At 46.2% G+C, this 19,182-nt stretch overlaps 1 protein-coding gene across 1 annotated transcript in view; it reads left to right on the forward strand.

Annotated features, from left to right (window-relative positions):
- LOC119381537 (Down syndrome cell adhesion molecule-like protein Dscam2) overlaps nt 1-19,182 on the forward strand; it is a 217,984-nt gene that overhangs the window by 186,685 nt on the left and 12,117 nt on the right. Inside the window, exons 12-18 of the mRNA XM_037649311.2 lie at nt 915-1,088; nt 2,539-2,686; nt 4,260-4,408; nt 10,095-10,226; nt 11,328-11,486; nt 14,317-14,387; nt 17,579-17,822. Coding sequence (XP_037505239.1) covers nt 915-1,088; nt 2,539-2,686; nt 4,260-4,408; nt 10,095-10,226; nt 11,328-11,486; nt 14,317-14,387; nt 17,579-17,822 — 1,077 coding nt within the window. The remainder of the gene's footprint in view (nt 1-914; nt 1,089-2,538; nt 2,687-4,259; nt 4,409-10,094; nt 10,227-11,327; nt 11,487-14,316; nt 14,388-17,578; nt 17,823-19,182) is intronic.

A 19,182-nucleotide genomic window follows, 5' to 3' on the forward strand; every position in this document is an offset into this window, starting at 1 on the left:
TTGGCACTTACTTGTAGGTTTAGATTAGTTTTCCTTCTTCCGAGCCTAGCGCATTTTAATGGCCTCCGGGGTGCCGTTGTTGTTATAAGCCATCATTCGCAGCTGCATCCCGCTCCTGTTGAGGCTTAGAAAAGGCGGATGGCTGCAATTTTGATAGCGGCATTTATAGAGTTTTTGACAGTTTTATTTTGTACCCGCGTCAAATTACCCTTTTCTTCCGGCGAGCGATACATTATAAACGGGTTCGCTGAGGCGCGCGCGCTGCCAGTCATGGCATGACTTAGGGCAATTATCCGAGGTAATGGACTACATATCAAACTCCGGAAACCCGAAATTTTTTTTTATTTGGAAACTTCAAGTATAATTATTTTTATCGTGCGTGCATGTTTCATTTTGAAAGCCTGTCATGCGAAAGAACACCTGTTCTACCGCATGTTGATGTTTGTGCATCCTAGGAAGAAAAAACCAAAAAATGTATAGAAAACCAAAAAAATGTATAGAACATTTGGCGCAGGTTAGAAAAAGAAAGAAAATGGCACGTAAAATAAAATGTCGGGTTTTCTTGCCAGGTGTTGTTTTCGATGCAGAATTTGCCAGAAACCTTCAAGAATTAAATTTAATCCAGTTTGATTTGCGAAGCTCCACGTAAGAAAAGCAATATTACCATACGTGTTCTGAGCGGCTTTACACCAGTAACGCGATGCGTACCTGTGGTTGACAGTTTAAGCTAAAGCTGTCCCAGCGCATTAAATAGGCGCGTAGGAATGCGTAGGCGCTACTGAACGGAAGTCATCTGCTGCATTTCTGCGCGATTGCGCGCTTGCCCAGGGGAAAAGATACGGCACGTGCTCTACACTTTCATATTTGATTAAACAGTGGACCGCGCTGAACATCTGTGTTATCTGTGATCGCAGGCAGGGATAGCGGCCCTTACCGCGCCCTGGTGAGCACCTCCCGAGTGCACGTGCTCGTCAACGGCTCTCTGAGCGTGCGCAGTCTGGAGACGGGTGACGCGGGCCTCTACCTGTGCGAGGCCTCCAACGGCGTCGGCGCAGAGCTCTCCAAGGTGGTGCGCCTCACCGTACGCAGTGAGTGAGAGAAACAACGCTGAGCGTCGCTCTTCTTTTTTTTCACCTCTCGGGCTGTTTTGCACAGAAGGGAGAGGGCTTGAACGTGTTGGTCGGTCATCACTAAGTAGAATAGCGCATAAAGGAACACAGGATAAGAAGACGACGAGACGAGTGCTGTAGACGAAATATCGGCTTTTCCGTCGGATTCCGCAGACGGAAAGGGTGATTGTTCGTCCACAGCGCTCGTCCCGTAGTCTTCTTGTCCTGTGCTCCTTTCTGCACTGCGTATTCTGCATAGCTCTTTTTAACTGCGGACCAGTTTAAGGTACCGCCCTGTCATTGTCTCACGTCTCGCGTTGGCATCACGCAAGTCCCACGCTTGATACGCACAAGCCGAGCTGGCTGTATGTTTTGAACGCCAGCGCCAGAAGAGGGCAGATAAACACAAGAAAACAAAAACAAAAAAGAGCAGAAAGAGCGATAAAACACAAGATAAACACAAGGGAAGCAGTCGAATCAATGCTCCGCAGTTCGTACAGCTTTCACTTGGGGTGAAACTGGCTTAGACATTTTTCATTTGTCGATTACATTCAACAAGGTTACGTTCACCTAAACGGTTCGGTGGTGCTTCTTCTTAGAAATAGATTTAGGCTGTACGAAGTGTTTTGTCAATGCATGGCGTGAATGTACTTGAACTGGTAAAGGACATCACAAGAAGTGAAGAAACGGCCGAGCCGGCCAAACGAAAAAGGACATAGCGCTCTGTCCTATCGTTTGGGCGGCTCGGCCGTTTCTTCACTTTCCGATCGGCTGTATAAGGGCGCATACTATATACTCCCTAGAAGCGGGTACGTCTGTAACTTGATTTCGGTTGTGAAGCTCGTACGCACATGTCTCCGGAAATCGCTCTTGTAAACCGCTCTGCGCCAAAATGACTTTATCGGAGTACATTTATTCTGACGGAAGGGGCACAGGAGTACGGTGAATTAAACGAAGATAGAGGGCGTTCTGAATGCTGGAAATGCCACTGGCGTAAACGCATACAGCTGCTATTACGTCATTTATGCTCTTATTCCGGCTTGCCTTTTGTTTGTTTTTATTTGATACACAGCCCGCTCACAACTGTAGCTATTGTCGTGGGTCACTCCGGATCAAAATCAAACGTGGAGAGTTGAGCAGACACTGTCCGAAGGTCGTGGTTTCAAAATTTCACCATTTTTGATCGTCATAGTGTAGCGCGAAGACACAAATACAATGACACGAAGACGTACAACGCAGGCGCTACAACGCTGGCGCATACACCAACTAGCCCAACAACAAGTCCTTCGCCATGGTTGTAGCGTAGGACGAAAGTGCGGAATTTGTTATTTCGCAAGTTTGTGTGAAGCCACACTGTCGAACACCTACCTATACAGGCCGCCTGTACTTTTTTCTCTCTTTTTTTTTCTTTGTCACCGTCTCAACACAGGCAGCCCCCGGCTCTCACCCAAGGAGTCTACTACATCGGCCAAGCGGGCAAGTACGGTGAACCTCCAGTGCGAACCGACTGGCGACACGCCTATGCGCTTCTGGTGGCTTAAAGATGGCGTCCCGATCGCGGCCATCGGGGATCAGAGGTACTAATGATGATGATCTTTGTGGCCCTTCTCTTTCTAACAGGCGATCCACGTAATCCCGGATCTTGGCCAAAAAAATTATAGTAAATAGACACATAAATTTGGTGCGATTACACAAAGTTCTCGTTGGCGCTGTTAAATGGCTAACAGCATCAGCGGCGTCACTGACGAAGCTCTATCCAACTGCTGATGCTGTCACTTCTTGCTGCCGCTGTACCGTCGCGGCGCTCGAGTGGCCAGCCTGCCACCATCTCTCGAGTGCCCGCTTCGTAACATCCACTGCTTCCCAATGCGGGTGCTCGTCCGGTTTCCTGAAGCTCAGCGCTATCGGGGGCCTGCTGTTTACCTCGCACGGGGCGTTGTCGTTGCCATCAGCTGCCGAACTTTCTGCACTTTCTGTGCTTTGGCCCACGGAGTGGATCGCGCCCGAGAGTGGATCGCGCAGTCCAACACGACGTGACGGACTGTTTCGTCTGCGGTGTGACACAGCGGGCACGTCGTGTCCAAACTGTCCGCGTACATCGCCCGCTGGACTCGTGTACGGAGCACGTCGCTGCGCGCCTCGAAGAGCAGCCCACTCCCCGAGAGTTAAAGAGAAGAAAGATAGCTTTTGCTACACGTGGATTTTTAACCTCGTAATGGCACGCCGGGCAATTGCTGTGCCCGAGCGTCTCATATGAAGTATTACGAGTAAGTATGACACAGAGTTACCTTTGACGTAAGCATAAAGTTCCGGGAAAGGTGAAAGCTTGGAACAGTGAAAAATCCTTGAATATGTGGTGTCGCTGGAGCCAACGTTTTGACAAGTGGCCCTGTCTTCTTCAAGGCAGCACCCCGTCGTTTCCAAGGACTTTTCATCTTGCAGCTAACTCTGCAGAGAGGGAATGAAACGCGCGGCTAGACGGAGCAAGTCACCATCACGTCCCCACTCTTTTAACGTCAACGCATAGGTGGTTATTAGCGAACGACGCTAAACGTCACCGCTATCTGGACAAATTGGCCTCGCTAGGGATGTTCAACGCAGGCGATGCATCCCTTCTTTGAAAATCTGTAGAGTTCCTACGAAAAGTATAAGTCCTACATTTTGGCGTGCGGAGCCACTTTCAACCCCTTAATGAGGGTATTTTTTTCTTGGATGAAATATGAGCAGGGTAACAAGTGCTGCCGCATTTGAAAGGTTGTGCGGAATTGGAGATATTGCGGAAGATTACAGTACTACCGTTTGTCGCAAGCTGGAGTTTGCACTGACAGCGCACCGACACGGTGCAGGAGCGACATTTCTGATCGAGTGAGTTCTTTAAGCTTCCGCATATTACATGCTACAGATGCTATTTTGTCGGTTAGAATGCATAACACACATCTATAAGCCTGTTTTGTTTGCAAATACAAGCGGCATACCTTGCTAGCAAGTCTACAAACAGTTAGGTAACGAGATTGATATTTATGTTATGCGAAATTTTAATATTAGCGATCGTTCAATAGGCGCAACTGCACATTTACACTTCTAAAACAACGTACGCCACATCGTGTATGCTTTCGCGAGTGAGCGCCAAGCACATTACTTCATTTGCAGATATTCTCAGGTCGAGCACGTTGAGGCCAGCAGTACGAGGTCAACGCTGACCATCACGGACACCCAAAAGTCGGACAATGCCTTATTCACCTGTCACGCATCGAACGACTTTGGAGAAGACACGACCAACATCAACCTGATTGTTCAAGGCAAGTCTTTCCTTAAAGGCCTCTAAACTACTCAGGGTTAAAATACGAGAGAGTGGTTTCTTTATCGCCTTCACTACCCTTTCTATAAAGGCGCTATCTCTCCCTCGACACTTATTTCTTCATAAAACACGTGGACAATGTCAACACTAAGCGCTGAGCGTCTCATGATTTCGCGATTTTCGGCTACATGTTGTTATCTCCGCTTGCGCAGTCGAAAACACGGAAAACGAAGTGAAATCATCTGATCACGCGCGATAGTCACGCGCGACGAGGCTGAACTGGCGTGCGACTGCACGGCAAAGCAGGGCAGGGTAGAGGACAATCACTAACTGATATCCCTCGTATATGGAGCAATCGAGAGCTTGTTTCCTCATGACGACCCGTGAACAGACTGCTGGCGTCACGAATTGTGCCGAAAACACGGGAAACGCCCGGAGAGAATAACGCGCTCGTTCTTTGCATATTCAGAGGTTTTAGAGACCCTTTCAAACGTATAGACAATATTTTACCATTAGAGAAAGAGCGGGCAAGGTCGATGCATGTTCGACCAATAGAAGGCAGCACTCTTCCGCCAACTGTCAAGTTGCTTAATCTTTTATTTAAGACTGAAGAAGAAACACTTATGTATTCCTGAGCTTGCATGGTATTACAAGACCTCTAGTTCATAGTACAGCTTCCGCCATCGACGAAAACGATCGGCGTGGTTGCAAGACGATCACCGAGGTGAATGTAAATCCTAGGCAACCTTAATGAAAACCAGCAGATAACGAAGCCGCGGAAGGTATAGCGGGCGTTAATTGTACTGTTTTAAGTGTATTGTTATAACTGTAATATAGATGTGAAGAAAGTGAAGTGTACGAAAAAGCAACTTGCCGCTGGCAGGGACCGAACCTGCGACCTTCATATACGAAGGTCGCAGGTTCTGATGATGATGATGATGATGATGATGATGATTAATGGATATAACCTTTTCCTATAATTACACCATAACGTTGTATCTTGGGATACTTGGTTCATTATAACTGAAGGAAGAAGCCCAACGCCAATACCAATAAAGCGATAAAGGACAAAACATTTGAGAAGCTTTTGAAATAATAATAATCAAATCAAATCAAACGTTTACTTAATGTGCCCAGGAACAACCGTAAGGTCTTTGTACTGGCGCACACAAAAAAAAAACAAAGGAAACATTCATAATAAAATATCAGGGATAAAAAACGTTACATAATTGCACATATACAACTATGCGCAGGCAGAAAAAAAAATATCAACAGTGTACAAGGCTATGTAAGTACAGTGCAAAGCTCGGAGCAGAACAACGACTGGGAGCTGTGAAAAACATCGAGCTCCAAAAAGTAAGCATTGTAAAGACGTTGTATCCTGCCAATGGTCGAATGTTCACAGAGGCAGGCGGTTACATGAAAAGGTCTATTCTCTCTGGTCAGCTTACGTGGAATTCGGAAATTAAGACAGTTGAGCAGTACAGGGCAGGATATGATACCATGCACAAGCTTGTAAAGAAATAACAGATCAGCGCGATTTCGTCGGCAGCAAAGTGATGGCAATGATAATAATCCAGCAGCGTTAGAACGAGATCCAGAGTCATTTCTAGCGAAACGATGGTTGTAAATGCTTAGGAATTTTTTCTGGACTCGCTCAATGGCGTTGATGCTGGAATTAGGAATGCCATTCCAGATCACAGATGCATACTCTAGTTGAGGAAGACATAGCGCGGTGTACAATTTTCGGAAGGGCACAGGAGAATGGAATTCTCTAGACATTCTGCAAACACAGCCTAGGGTGCGAAGACCCCGCAAAGCAACACGCTTAGCGTGAGCAGAAAAGTGTAAGGTGCTATCAAAAAGAACACCTAGATCATTGATCTCACATACCTTACACAACGACACAGAATTGACAGAATATAAAAATGCCACACTAGATGTTTTTCGAGTGAAACTAATTACCTTGGTTTTTGAAATATTTAGGGAGAGGTTATTGCTCCTGCACCATTCAGAAAAAGAACACAAATCAGATTGCAGCAAGCGACAATCGATAACTGAATGAATTTCCTTAAATATCTTTATGTCATCGGCATACAAAAGGAAAGAAGAATTCCGAATGACAGAAGAAACATCATTAACATAAATTAAAAAGAGGAGTGGGCCCAGTACCCATCCTTGAGGAACCCCACTAGTAGCTTTATACAAAGAGGACGTTTGGCCATTAACGGCAACGTAACATAATCTATCAAGAAGATAGCTATGGAGGAGATTCACAATTGAAGAATCAACATCAAAGTGTGCAAGTTTATCCACAAGCAGCGAATGGCTGACAACATCAAAAGCTTTGCTAAGGTCACAGTAAATAGCGTCAACCTGTCCTCTCTGCGAAATAGGCGTGGAGACTTGCATCATGAAACTGGCAAGATTAGTGACAGTTGAGCGGCCAGCGAGAAACCCATGCTGATTCACAATCAATGAATTTTTTACATCAAAAGACAATATTTTGTGAAGAGCAAGCTCAAAGATTTTGGATGCGGCACAAAGAAGGGAAATAGGGCGGTAGTTCGAGACGTCACTTTTACAGCCAGACTTAAACACTGGGAAAACACGAGCAGTTTTCCACATGCTAGGAAACGTTGAAGCATGCAGACACTTATTAAATATGGTAGTCAATACTGGGACAAGTATACTGCCATAGGCTTTTAGTATGGCAGAGGGGATGCCATCTGGGCCAGCTGAAAAGGATGGTTTCAAGCGCTTAATGCATTCTGAAATGGAATCTTCATCTAGCGACACAGCATCAGCTGTGCCAACTGCCTTAACCTGTCGACCGTTACTAGCTACAGAGGCTGGAGACTTATAGACAGATGAAAAATGCATGGCAAAACAGTCAGCAACGGCTTGAACTGCTACTCCATTTGGGTCCAGTATCCTGAAGGACTCGCCACTTTTGCTCGACCGTTTGCGCACATACTTCCAAAACTCAGCCGGCCTGTCAGACGCGCTTTTTTCTAAAAATGAAATATATAGACTGTGATCCCGTTTATAAAGGCGTTTACAAAGAGTACGAAAACGACAGAATTCTTCCTTCAAATGAGTTGATGCAGAACGTTTATACTTCCTGTGTGCACGATCTTTATGTTTCAGTGCACTTATAAGTTCTGATGAGAACCAGGAGGGATATTTACAATGGTGAGGTGTATACTGGGGAATGAACTTGCGCATGCTGGTCAAGATAAGCTCCGTTAACTGATCGACTTGATCATCAACATTGGGTTTGTCAGTTACCAGTGACCAATCTGTGGTGGACAAGTCATGGTACAAGCCAACGTAGTCACCTCGCTTGAAGGCAAATCTGGGCGTTTTGTCGATTTTTCTGGGAAAGCTTGGTTTTCTGGTGAAATACAGAGTGTTAGTTTGAGTGGTGGGTGAAATTTGTCAGGACGAACAAGAGAGATGTGAGAGAGTGATACTTCGATAGGTTGATTATTAGAAATACACAGATCTAAGACGTTACCACAGGAATTGGCAATACTATTGTGCTGCTGTAGGGAATTAAAAGCGAGAAAATCTAACAATACGCTGCATTTGTTCTTTAAGAAATGATGATAATGAGAAAATTTAAGTGTGGTCCAGTCAATTCCTGGTGTGTTAAAATCGCCAAGTACAAGAATTTTGTGCTTCTTATGTGAAATTACCACATTTTCAATAGAAGAGACGATCTGATTAAAAGCAATTGGTGAAACGCTAGGCGATACATAGAAACATCCAATCAACAATTTTTCACAGTGCTCAAGACTAATTTCGATCCAAATTGATTCAGAAATTGTTTCTATGTCCTTGCGTCTAACAGATCTTAGAGAACTGTCTATAGCCATCAATACACCACCACCTTTTTGTTTAGTTGCACAGAAGTCCCGATCACTGCGGAAGGTGGTGTAGTTCGACGGAAGATAGTCACAGGAAGGAATTTCACTGCACAGCCACGTTTCAGAAATCGCAATAAGGTCAAAAGAAGACGAAACAACATTAGCAAAGAATTCGCGCGTCTTAGTGCGAAGACCACGAGCGTTCTGATAAAATATATCCAAATTACACGGCACCGTTGCTAACGGGTGCGCACTCTGAGGGATGGAGTATGTCGTCGTGGAGAATCCCACGGAATGGTTTGAAAATGCAACCGCACGGCCACATTGACGGGTCATTCAGACGTTTCGATGTATCTTCGTCAACTGTAACGCAGAACGAGGAGTAAGAAGGATATTTTGTTTTGAGCCGCCGGCAGGAAATGGCAGAAAGGTCAACAGACTCAATGTGTTTCTTGAGGTCAGCAGATGTAGTGTCAGGGCTCAACTTGGACACAAATATAGCCCACTGCCGCTGGGGTCGTTGGGGGATTTGAGCCACTAACAAAGTGGACGAGTCCATGGCTCCAGTAGATACATGTGTTTTTCTTTTCGTTTCCTTTCTTGCACTCACTGTGACATTGGCCGAAGAGGTTTCCGTACGACCCACAACGCGGAGCTTCAAATCACGCTGAAAACCTGGTGGTGGGGTAAAAGGTGGGAGCGTTTCGGTGTTATGAGTCGTATCAGAGGTCGCAGGGGTGTCGGAGTTCACGGAAGACTTTGCCGTTGGAGACGTTGGAGACGTTGGAGAATTTGCAGCCGTTGGAGACTTTGCAGCCGTTGGAGACTTTGCAGGACGTTCCCCTAGCTTGGGGGTGACGCAGCGTGTCAGCTCATCGCGCAGAAAACGAACCTCACCACGAAGGGAGGCGACGATACGGACCTGCTGCTCAGCCACTCGGGATTGTTCCTTTCGCAGGCGCTCATTGTCCTCCCGCAGCTGTGAGACCTCGTCACTCAGGAACGAAATCCCTTCCAGCGCGTCGAGGAGCAGGCGGCGAAGGCCGGCTACCTCCTCACCCAGGTCACCCGAAGGGGCGAGAGGTGGACCGGTTGGGGAACCACGTGGCGGCAGGGAACACGCCGCCGTCGCGCATACCTCGGTCTCGTCGTTAGGCCTGTCACCATGCTGGGCGGAATCGCACAAATTGCACGAAAATGTACGCGATCCGGACTTCAAGAGCTGCAGTTGGTCATCCGGCCAAGTCACACACTTCGCGTGCACACGTTTTTCGCAGATTTCGCAGCGGAAAAACTGCTGCTTACCGAAAAAAGGGCACGAGAGAGCACACACGCATCCCGGCTCGGCGCCATGCTGCGGGACTAATAATAATAATAATAATAATAATAATAATAATAATAATAATAATAATAATAATAATAATAATAATAATAATAATAATAATAATAATAATAATAATAATAATAATAATAATAAAACAGGGCAAAATGTTGTTCGGGAGCGGCTCCTCAGTATTCCTAACAGTTAGAGTTCAAGCTTTTAGATAGCTGGCGCACGTATCCCTGGTTATTTTGAAGCGTTTCATGGCCTACTATTGTTTGTATTACTTTGACCCAGCTCAGATGGCCGAGTTACGCAAGCGCTACTGCTTCAAGTGGTCGCTGATGTAAGCTTTCTTCAATAAACTTTCTGGTGTAAGTTCAGTACTTGTCGTTACACGAAAAATGATATTCTTGAATGCGGTTCCAGAAAAGCGATGGCACCGGCACTGCGCGGCAGTGGTATTGGTCAGTATGGTATATTATCATTTACAGATGTTCCCGGAATACCTGACAGTCTACAAGTGACCGAAGCGTCCAGCAGGTTCGTGCGGCTTGGCTGGACTGAGCCTTTCAACGGGAACATGCCCATCACGCAGTACCTTCTGCGATGGATAAACAAGGAGGGTACGACGTCACATTCGTGCTTCTTGTTACTTCTCGAATGAGCGATTGCCTTTGTATTAAATAATATCATGGGGCTTTGTGAAGACAAATTTTCACATTTTCTTGCACGACATGCTGGAACACGCCAACTGAAAAAAAAAAAAAAATTGAAGGCATACACAGACTGACACGAGAGTGTTTCTCTGTTTAACAGTATTTGTTTCACTTCCCGTTGGCGTGTTGGAGTATATAGGGCAGGAAAATATAAATGCACACCAGTTAGCCTAATTTACGGCTGCTTTGAAGACGAGCGTATTATGACATGCAAACGACGCTGATCGTACTGTCGTGAGTAATACGAGCGTGAGCCCAGCCACAAGCACGTAGCAAATATCTTCGAACTACACTCTTAATCAGGTCCTGGTTAAATGCTGGCTATATCCAGGAAACCAGACGAAAATTGTCCGGTTTCCTGGCTATATCTAGCACTTTAAGCGGGACTTGATTAAGAGTTTAGATGTCGGGCGCTTCGCGGTGGCCGCTGTCGGAAACGCTGTGGAAAGGGTGCCACGGTTTTGCATACCGTTCGCCGTCCCGTCTCGCTAGTGTTTATACAAAACGGCGGCTGATCGCGTGATAAGGCGGACAGACGACGAAGAGGGCGGTAGCCTTATGTCTACAGCTCTGCCCAAAACAGTGCTGTAAATCCGGTCTTCGAGTCGTATTTGTGCGTGTGTCACGCACAAAGTCAATATACAGCGAAATGGGAACAATAAAAAAACAATATTTATCTTAGCCGCGCGTGAGGGCTACAACAGGCGTTTCAATATCAAGTCCTTATCTACGTCATACACGTTCTGGGTGTCGTAAAAACAGATAAGTGGTGGGGGTGGGAACAGTTCGAGGAAAGGCATTGGCCTTACCACTTTATTTTTAATTCCGCCAGCCGAGTATCGACGGGATTAGGGTTTGATGCTATTTACCACTCGTTCCTGTGTTCCCTCTCATATTGCTCACGACAGTATATTAGACACATTATGACTGGTTTTGAAATGAACGCCAAACTAATTGATGGAAACGAGCGCCTTTTCCTCAGCGGACTCAGGATTTCATTTTTGGCAGGCACGTGGGAGGACAGTGTGACGGTGTCTGGCACCGAGACCAAGGTGACCGTGCGGGGATTGGAGCCTTCCTCGTCGTACCTGTTCACCGTGAGAGCGGAGAACGCCTTGGGGCCCGGTCCTTACACTTCTCCGCTGGAGGTCCACACCGACGACGAACGTAAGTGGCCCTCGGGCGAGTTGCGAACGAAACCTATTACCGAAGCTTTCGAGCCTCAAATAAAGTAATATCAGACAACAATGGGCTATATATTTCTGAAATATAGCAACCCACCATGCAATTTCAGTTTCAGGCATCGTTACTTTCCAACTTCGTAAAGTTGAGGAGCGCTTCGGGAAAGTTGAAGCCGATGAAGAGTGTAGTTTACGTATGCTTATGTACGTTTATGTATCACACCCGTGCATTTCCTATTTATTTACTTTTCAGTTGCAATATAGTGTACTTAAAGAGTGTGTGTGTGCGTGTGTGTGTGTGTGTGTGTGTGTGTGTGTGTGTGTGTGTGCGCGCGTGTGTGTGCGTGTGCGTGTGTGTGTGTGTGTGTGTGTGTGTGTGTGTGTGTGTGTGTGTGTGTGTGTGTGTGTGTGTGTGTGTGTGTGTGTGTGTGTGTGTGTGTGTGTGTGCGCGCGCGTGAAATGGGGCGCACGATTATTCCGCCCGATTCCCCGAGGGAAAGCCCCGAGGGATTCCCCGAGGGAATTTAATGTTTGCATTAAATCGCGCAAAGCTTGGCACAGCAAAGCACGGGTCCGTCGCCGCTCGTACTCCCTGTCGACCGACATGTCTACAGCTTCGAGAGGCACGACTTCATCCTCGGCAGTACGCACTTACTTAGGACACCCCATCACTCTCTGGATAGATTGGGCTCCTCGTGAATAATTTTTGTCAATAATTTTTCTGTTCATGTTTCCATCTATCTTTTCTCCCTCTCTCTTTTTCGTTGATGTTCTCTTTGTCTCTCGTTCTTTTCTTTCTGCATTTCTTTCTCTCTATTGCTCTCTCTCTCATTTTTTTCTGTGCTACGCTATACCCTCTCCCCTCCTCCATTCCCTCCTCCTCACCATCACATCTCTCCTCCTCGTGCTCGCTTCCCTTTCCAACGCCATTGTTACACTATACTGTACAAGGCTATGCTATGCCCCGCTAGCCTGCCTGGAAAGCCGAACGGTTAGGACGCTCGCTTTCGGATCGAGGGTACGAGGGCTTGAATACCGCCTCGTGAAGAAATTTTTTCGGCAAGAATTTCTTTCTTTCTTTCTTTCTTTCTTTCTTTCTTTCTTTCTTTCTTTCTTTCTTTCTTTCTTTCTTTCTTTCTTTCTTTCTTTCTTTCTTCTCGTCGTCATTCTGATGTCACCCAGCAGGGTTATTAGAGGCCACGCCGTAGCGATGAGTTGCGGGATTTGCCCAAATTCTGTGGCACATACCCGTTCATCACGATGATAGTTTTGCGGCATGGTCGACATTTTACGGCCGGTTTAAACAGCTTTGCTGTTAAAAAAAATTTACGCTGACCACTGTCTGACTTAACGTGACGGATATGTACGACGAAGAAGAGACATTTTCGCTGGCTGATTTGTCTTCTAAGGCTCGCACTCTTGCTTGACCATCTGACAGGCAAATAGCCTTCTTCTTTACATTCATATTTGCCCTTACCTTGACGTTTCTACCGAGTCCTTTTTCTTACCACCTCCTCCTCTTTTGTCAGCGGCTACAGAAGCGTCATCGCTGGGACTAGTCCTTTCGCAGCGTTTCACTTGGCGACTCCCGTCGCCGACGTAAACGGCATCCGCCGAGCAAGCAACGGGCTCTACACTTAAGTGCCTCACGCCGCCATACATCTATTATGCAGCTGCCGCGTTGTGAGTAAGGGTGAACCAACTTTAGGCTAAAGTGGTGGACGAGTGCACGAAGGAGCGGCTGTTGGGTATGAGCACTGGAATGGCGTCCCGAATAAATCTCCAAAGACCGGCTATTAGCCACCAAAGTATTTCTCTTCGTGCGCACGTCGCTGTCGAGGAATCGATGCAGCAGTCGTTGCATTTAGAGATTAACGTCAGTTCGGATGTATTCGTGTCATAAAGGTGTCGCTTCGTAAACTAGTACTCTACGTATCGTTATTGCCAGAAACCTGCTTGATGGTGTTTTGATAAATGCTCTGCGGAGATTCGGCTTCCTGTTACGCCGTGCACTCTAAGAGACGGATATTAGAAGAATAAGAACTTTTGGAAATGGCACACGGCGGTTTTGTTTTTTGTTTTCGCAGCCAAACCTGCGCACACCGACATTGCTTTTTAGTTCTTTACTCGTTCTTTTTTTTTTTTTTCATTAATTCCGGTGGTCCTCGCCCCCTTACTTAGGAAGGAAGGAAACACAAAGGCAGAAGGCGGGGAGGTCAACCCCCTTCCTTTGGGCACACAAATATATGTATATCCTCAATGTCTTTGTAATCACAAAATTTGCTTTTTTTTTCGTAACATTCACTAGTTTTTGGTGTTTATTCTTGATCGTGGATATATCCGGTCTTTCGGTGGGTTTATTTTCTTAGTGTCGCATTATTTAGTAAGATACAGCAAGTGTATTTACTACATGTGACCCGAGCGTCACGCTGGTAATAATTACACTATTTAACGATATGCATCAAACATGTTAAGCGAGAAATGGCTGATTTCACAAAATTGAGGAGCTTGTCATAGTTTTCCGGCACCTAAAGTCATACGCGTTGCAACGTCAGAAAGAAAAAGAAAAGAAAAACAAAGCTCATGAGCTGAGCATCTGAATCAGTTGAAATCTTTACAACTGAACTTGTTGGATAAAATCGGGAATCCAATATTATAAGCAGATATATTGTCTCCTGACAAGACGCCTAATTTTCAACTGAAATGCACTTTATTGAGCATTCCAGAAGCAGGCGTTACTATTATTATAATTTTTTTTTTCAATTCATGCGTGACTGATGTTCCAGTTGTTTTGTTCTGCTGCGATGTCTTTGCAGCTCCTCGCAATGCACCGAGCAACGTTCATCTCGCACCTATCGACTCCAGAAGCATATCAGTAAAATTTGAGGTGAGTACACGCCGTTTCTACACTGAATATAGTAAGTTAATGACTTCGCCAACGGTATTGTGTAAATGAAGAATTGCCATTTCTTTTTTTAAGGTTAGCTACTTTGCAGTGCACAACGGCTAAGCAGAACAAAATTATTTATAGTTTTGCGGCGAGGTATGAGTCTGAAGAAGGCACAGTCACAGGGCCTAGCTGCTCTTTATGCGCGTAGGCACGCACAGCCTCCGTTCGCAGGTTCACAGAAAGACCTTCAGAGCTGTTGGCCTGGCTCTGGCTCTTGTTTTAACGCGATAGTGTTAAAGAGATCGTTTCGCAGAATTTCCGTTGTCGGTGGTTGCGGTGGAAGAGAGAATTAATGAATTGTCGGTGTCTTTGGTTGTGAGCGAAAAATCAGCGTTGTCCGGGAACGAAAATTCGAGGTAGATTCAAATAAAGAAATAATAAAAAAATTTGGCAGATCCCACGTACCGTGGGAGTCGATGTTATGCGAAGCATGCGGCAGGTAGGGGACTGTGGCGTAACTTTTTTTTTACTGAGAGGCACGTTACAAAATGACGCTAAAGATTTGTATAAATTTTATACGCACACATATATATGTTGAAGAGCCGCATATGTGTTATATAACCAGTTGTTTACGGTTGGGTATGCAACGTGGTTATTACCAACAAGCGGTAAGCTGATATGTAGTGCGTATACGTGTCCCGATAACGCACACACGTTTCACGAACCCGTGTACATGTGTGCAAGAAATTCTTGACAGTTCTTGAACAAGCGCATCATCACCGTGATAAGTGAGCACCAGCAGCTGGTCATGACTTGTTATAGGATCCGGTCGTGATCGTGGTGACGAGGGTTCCATGTGTAGTGATGTATGTGGTAGGGTAGATCTGTTGGAATTCGTGGATGCCTCGGTCATTTCGTCGACAAATTTTCTGTCGACAGAGCCGGTGACATGTCGGAACCTGAAGCCACCCATCGCGTTGGTGAGGTATAGGCCGTCGAGGCTGGTAGGCCTGGATAGTGCTATGTAGACCAAAATCAGTGGATGGTGTTTGTCGTATTCGTAGACTACCTGGGCGTATGTGCTACGTAGCCTAGTCTACAAAGCGGCTGTCAATCAATCTGGCATCATCCTCGGTCAGCATGAGGCCATCGCCCAGCCTCGTAAGAAATGAAGATGACACTGCGCCGTTCTGGTGGACGAGGTGCACTTTACGGTGCGGTGATGTGGATATCATATGTTAACTTTCGTTAATGTATTCCTCCAGGGTCGAGCAATGCTTCAATATAGCTTGCTGAATCATAGGAATACAAACGTAATGTTTATTAGACTGCTATAAAAGCGGAGTCAACACTGGAACTACAAACATTAATCTGATATGACGCCTCTATCGTAGGAGTAGTAGATATCGTAGGACTATCATGTAGAGTTTATTGCTTTTTTGTAAAATTAGATAGCCAGCACCACAACCACAATTCACGTTGCACCGATATTACGCCTGCGTAGGCTGTTTTTCCAAACCAGCTTATAGACCTGGCGTGGCTCAGTGGTAGAATACCTGAATGCCACGCAGAATGCTTGGGTTCGATTCCTTCTGGGATCCTAATTTTCCTTATTTCCATTCGTTGAGTCAACGCTGCCGGTGTTGGTTTTCCTTAGCGTTTTAGCATTTAAGTAACCAATGTCTGTTCTCGTCGGTCCTGGGTAGATATAAACTGTCAATCAACTGTGGCACATACCCGTACGCCGCGGGCCATGGTAAACGGGTATGTGCCTCATGTGTCTAGTGGAAAGTGTTTGACGACGTACGCGACAGGATTTTAGCGTTATTCATGTCATGACCCGGCAATCATCTTCGTCAAATCCTCTTACCCTCCCATGCAAAGTTTGGTCTACACCAAGTTAAGGAGGCGATCATGAGAGCACCCAGACGTAGGCGGCTAGATAGATAGATAGAGAGATACGTAGAAAGAAACGCTCAAAGTGCCAGAGGTTCGCAAAGAAATGCTTCGCATTTAAAAAATATTCGGCTAGAGTGAGATCGGGGATTCGAACCTGCCACCCCTCGCTCCGTGGCGCGATGCGTTTAACCGCTCCGCCACCACGCATACAATCTCTAGCATACTAACGGCGAGCTATTTATATACACCATTTAGCGTTGGTGGTACGCACATCTCGGAGGTTCTTCAGCGGCTTGACTATCACCCGCGAGATGGCGCAAAGGGCCCACGGGGCGCGCATTTTAGGCGGCATCGTCCCGCCATGTGGGCATGTTTCGTCGTACTGCATGCATGGATATTGTAGCTGTAGGGCGTCCGCATTTTGGCTTTCCTTGCGGCACGGTTTAGGTCTCCACCGAGAAGCGAAGCCAGGCTAGCTGTTGGGAAGGCGATACGAACACGGTCCGATTAAGCTATCGCGTTTTACTCTTGAAGGCGAAGCTCAAGCGTCCTCCAAGTTATTCTCCACCTTGCGCGTTCTGTGCTACTGTGGCGTAATGATTCCAAGTAAGCGTATAGAACGTACCCAATCGCATATGACACGACATTCGACACATTTTCTTTCTCTTCTTATGGAAGTGTTGTTGACGTACTGTAGGAAAATGCGAAGCGTAACGCCGATGTGTCAACACGATGGCATTGTATTGTATAATCACTGGTCTTGTGCGAGTCGACCAGACTCGCACAAGTTTCTTTTAGTATGAAGAACGACTGATTTCGCGATATCAATTCTGAATATGGGAAATCAGTTCTGCGGAAGCTCGCAAGATAGTAGAAGGCTAATCAGAGGACTAAGGTTGACATCCGCCTGCGCGAAACGCGAAGTTACAAAGGAAAAGCTGAGCGGGTTTTTTTTTTTCAAAAAGAAATCTGAGAAGTCTAGGAGAGATAGAATTTCTTTTCCCGACAAATCCGCAAGGATTTCCTTCGAAGCTTTGAACTTCATACTAACCTACGACAATATTTCTTCCTTACTGGCTTTTAAATTATGTGGTCTATTGTACCCCAGTGTTTTTTAAAGTAACTGCGATGGCTGATCGAGAGATGGGTTATAGCCTCTTTGCTCATTATTACAAACGCAATATAACCTTTAAAAATAACGATGATCTCAGTGAAGTAATTCATTTATGTTTTCGAAAAGCTGCACGTGGAAGTCGAACTAGCGTGTATCTCTCCCTCCCCGCAACCAGCACCCGTCCTCTCCCAGCCCACCGGGCAGCAGCAAGAGCGGTGACGGACGAGTGGACGGCTACTATGTCGCCTACCGCCGACAGGGCACGTCGGAGCCCCTGCGCTACCACACGCTGCACGAGCGAGAGGGCGTGCTCTCCGGCTTGGACAAGGACACCCGCTACGAGGTTCTCGTGCAGGCCTACAACGCCAAGGGACCGGGACCCCCGTCGGGCACTCACGTAGTGCGCACCCTGGCTGCCGGTGAGAGCAGTGGGGAGTTCGGGCACGTTTGGGCACGTGCGCGTTAAGCTAACCTTTTAAGGGTACAGACTCTTCGAGGATGGCTGGTCGCGTACAATGGTTGTTCGGTTGCTTCCTAGTTCGGTTGCTTTAGGTGCTTGCCTCTAAACCCGATTGTCCTTAAGTTTTTTGTTTGTTTTTACTTCTTTACCTTTTTTTTTGCAGCAGAGCTGTTGTGCCCACCGTTTGTGCGTTTCGCGATGTAGACAAGAAAAGATCGTCGTCATCATACCGACGCTCGCTCGCTTCGTTATCTTCTGCTTTGCTCCCGCTGCGCCGATTTGTCCAGCGTGGGGTGCAATAACTCGGCGGGGCGAGGGAACGCGTACAGAAGTAGAGAATGAATAAGAGATAGAGAGAAAGGGACGAAATAGAAAAAAGGATAGAAAGAACGAAAAAAGAGAGAGAATGAAATAGGTTAAAAAAGAAAGAAATAGAAAGAAACAGAGAAACCCCATCGAACCCGATACTCGTGATTTACAATGTGATCACGTGAGCACTTCGTGTATCGGTGTGTGAATGCACGCGTGCCTAGTAAAGCCGGGACCAGCCGAGTGACGACCACCACTGCTGTGCCCCAGCCTTGCCCGAATTTCCTATTCTCTTTCGTCAACCCTACCTCCAGCGCTGGGTTGCCAGCCGGTCAAAGAACTAGATAACCTCCCCGTCTTTCCGCCTGTTTGTTCGCTCTTTCCTTAGGTATCTGCTAGAGGCGGTATAAGCCTATAAATCTGTGCTACTTGTGCGTCTCTTTCCCTGTTAATGTATCTCCTACCAAAGGTTTATACAAGTTCAATGTTACGCAAACGCTCCACCGGAAGACGCGAGTCCTTCTTGCTAAACATTATCTGACATTCAGTGAACGTTATCTGTCCCACGTACGCATTTGAAAATCCTTATGTATATATATTGTCAAACAAAGTCTTCCGTTCGGCCTTGAAGCTCCAGCAGGACCAAATAAAATGCACCATGTCGCCAAAGCCTCGCCCAGTTATTGTATTAACATTTACAGCTGTAGGGGAGCTCAAGAATGCAAAGTAGTTTGGGTCCTAAGTGAAAGAACGCATTTAATAGCGATGCCATCAGAAACGGCACATCTTCGTTATGAATGACATATTTGTGCAAATAGGGTAGCTGTGGTGTAGATATTCGTGTTGATCGATTTTTAGTTTCGACAGGCCGATCTTAGACTCGTAACCTAGCGAAGCACAGCTCGAATCATTGACGGGAAAATAGTGACGGGACTTAAAAAATTTCGCCGCATTAATCCGTCCGGATCATTTGTATCGGAACATCAGCTTGCTTTCTTAAATTTTGTTAT

Source organism: Rhipicephalus sanguineus, chromosome 2 (assembly GCF_013339695.2).
Source record: "Rhipicephalus sanguineus isolate Rsan-2018 chromosome 2, BIME_Rsan_1.4, whole genome shotgun sequence".
Classification (NCBI taxonomy): Eukaryota; Metazoa; Arthropoda; class Arachnida; order Ixodida; family Ixodidae; genus Rhipicephalus; species Rhipicephalus sanguineus.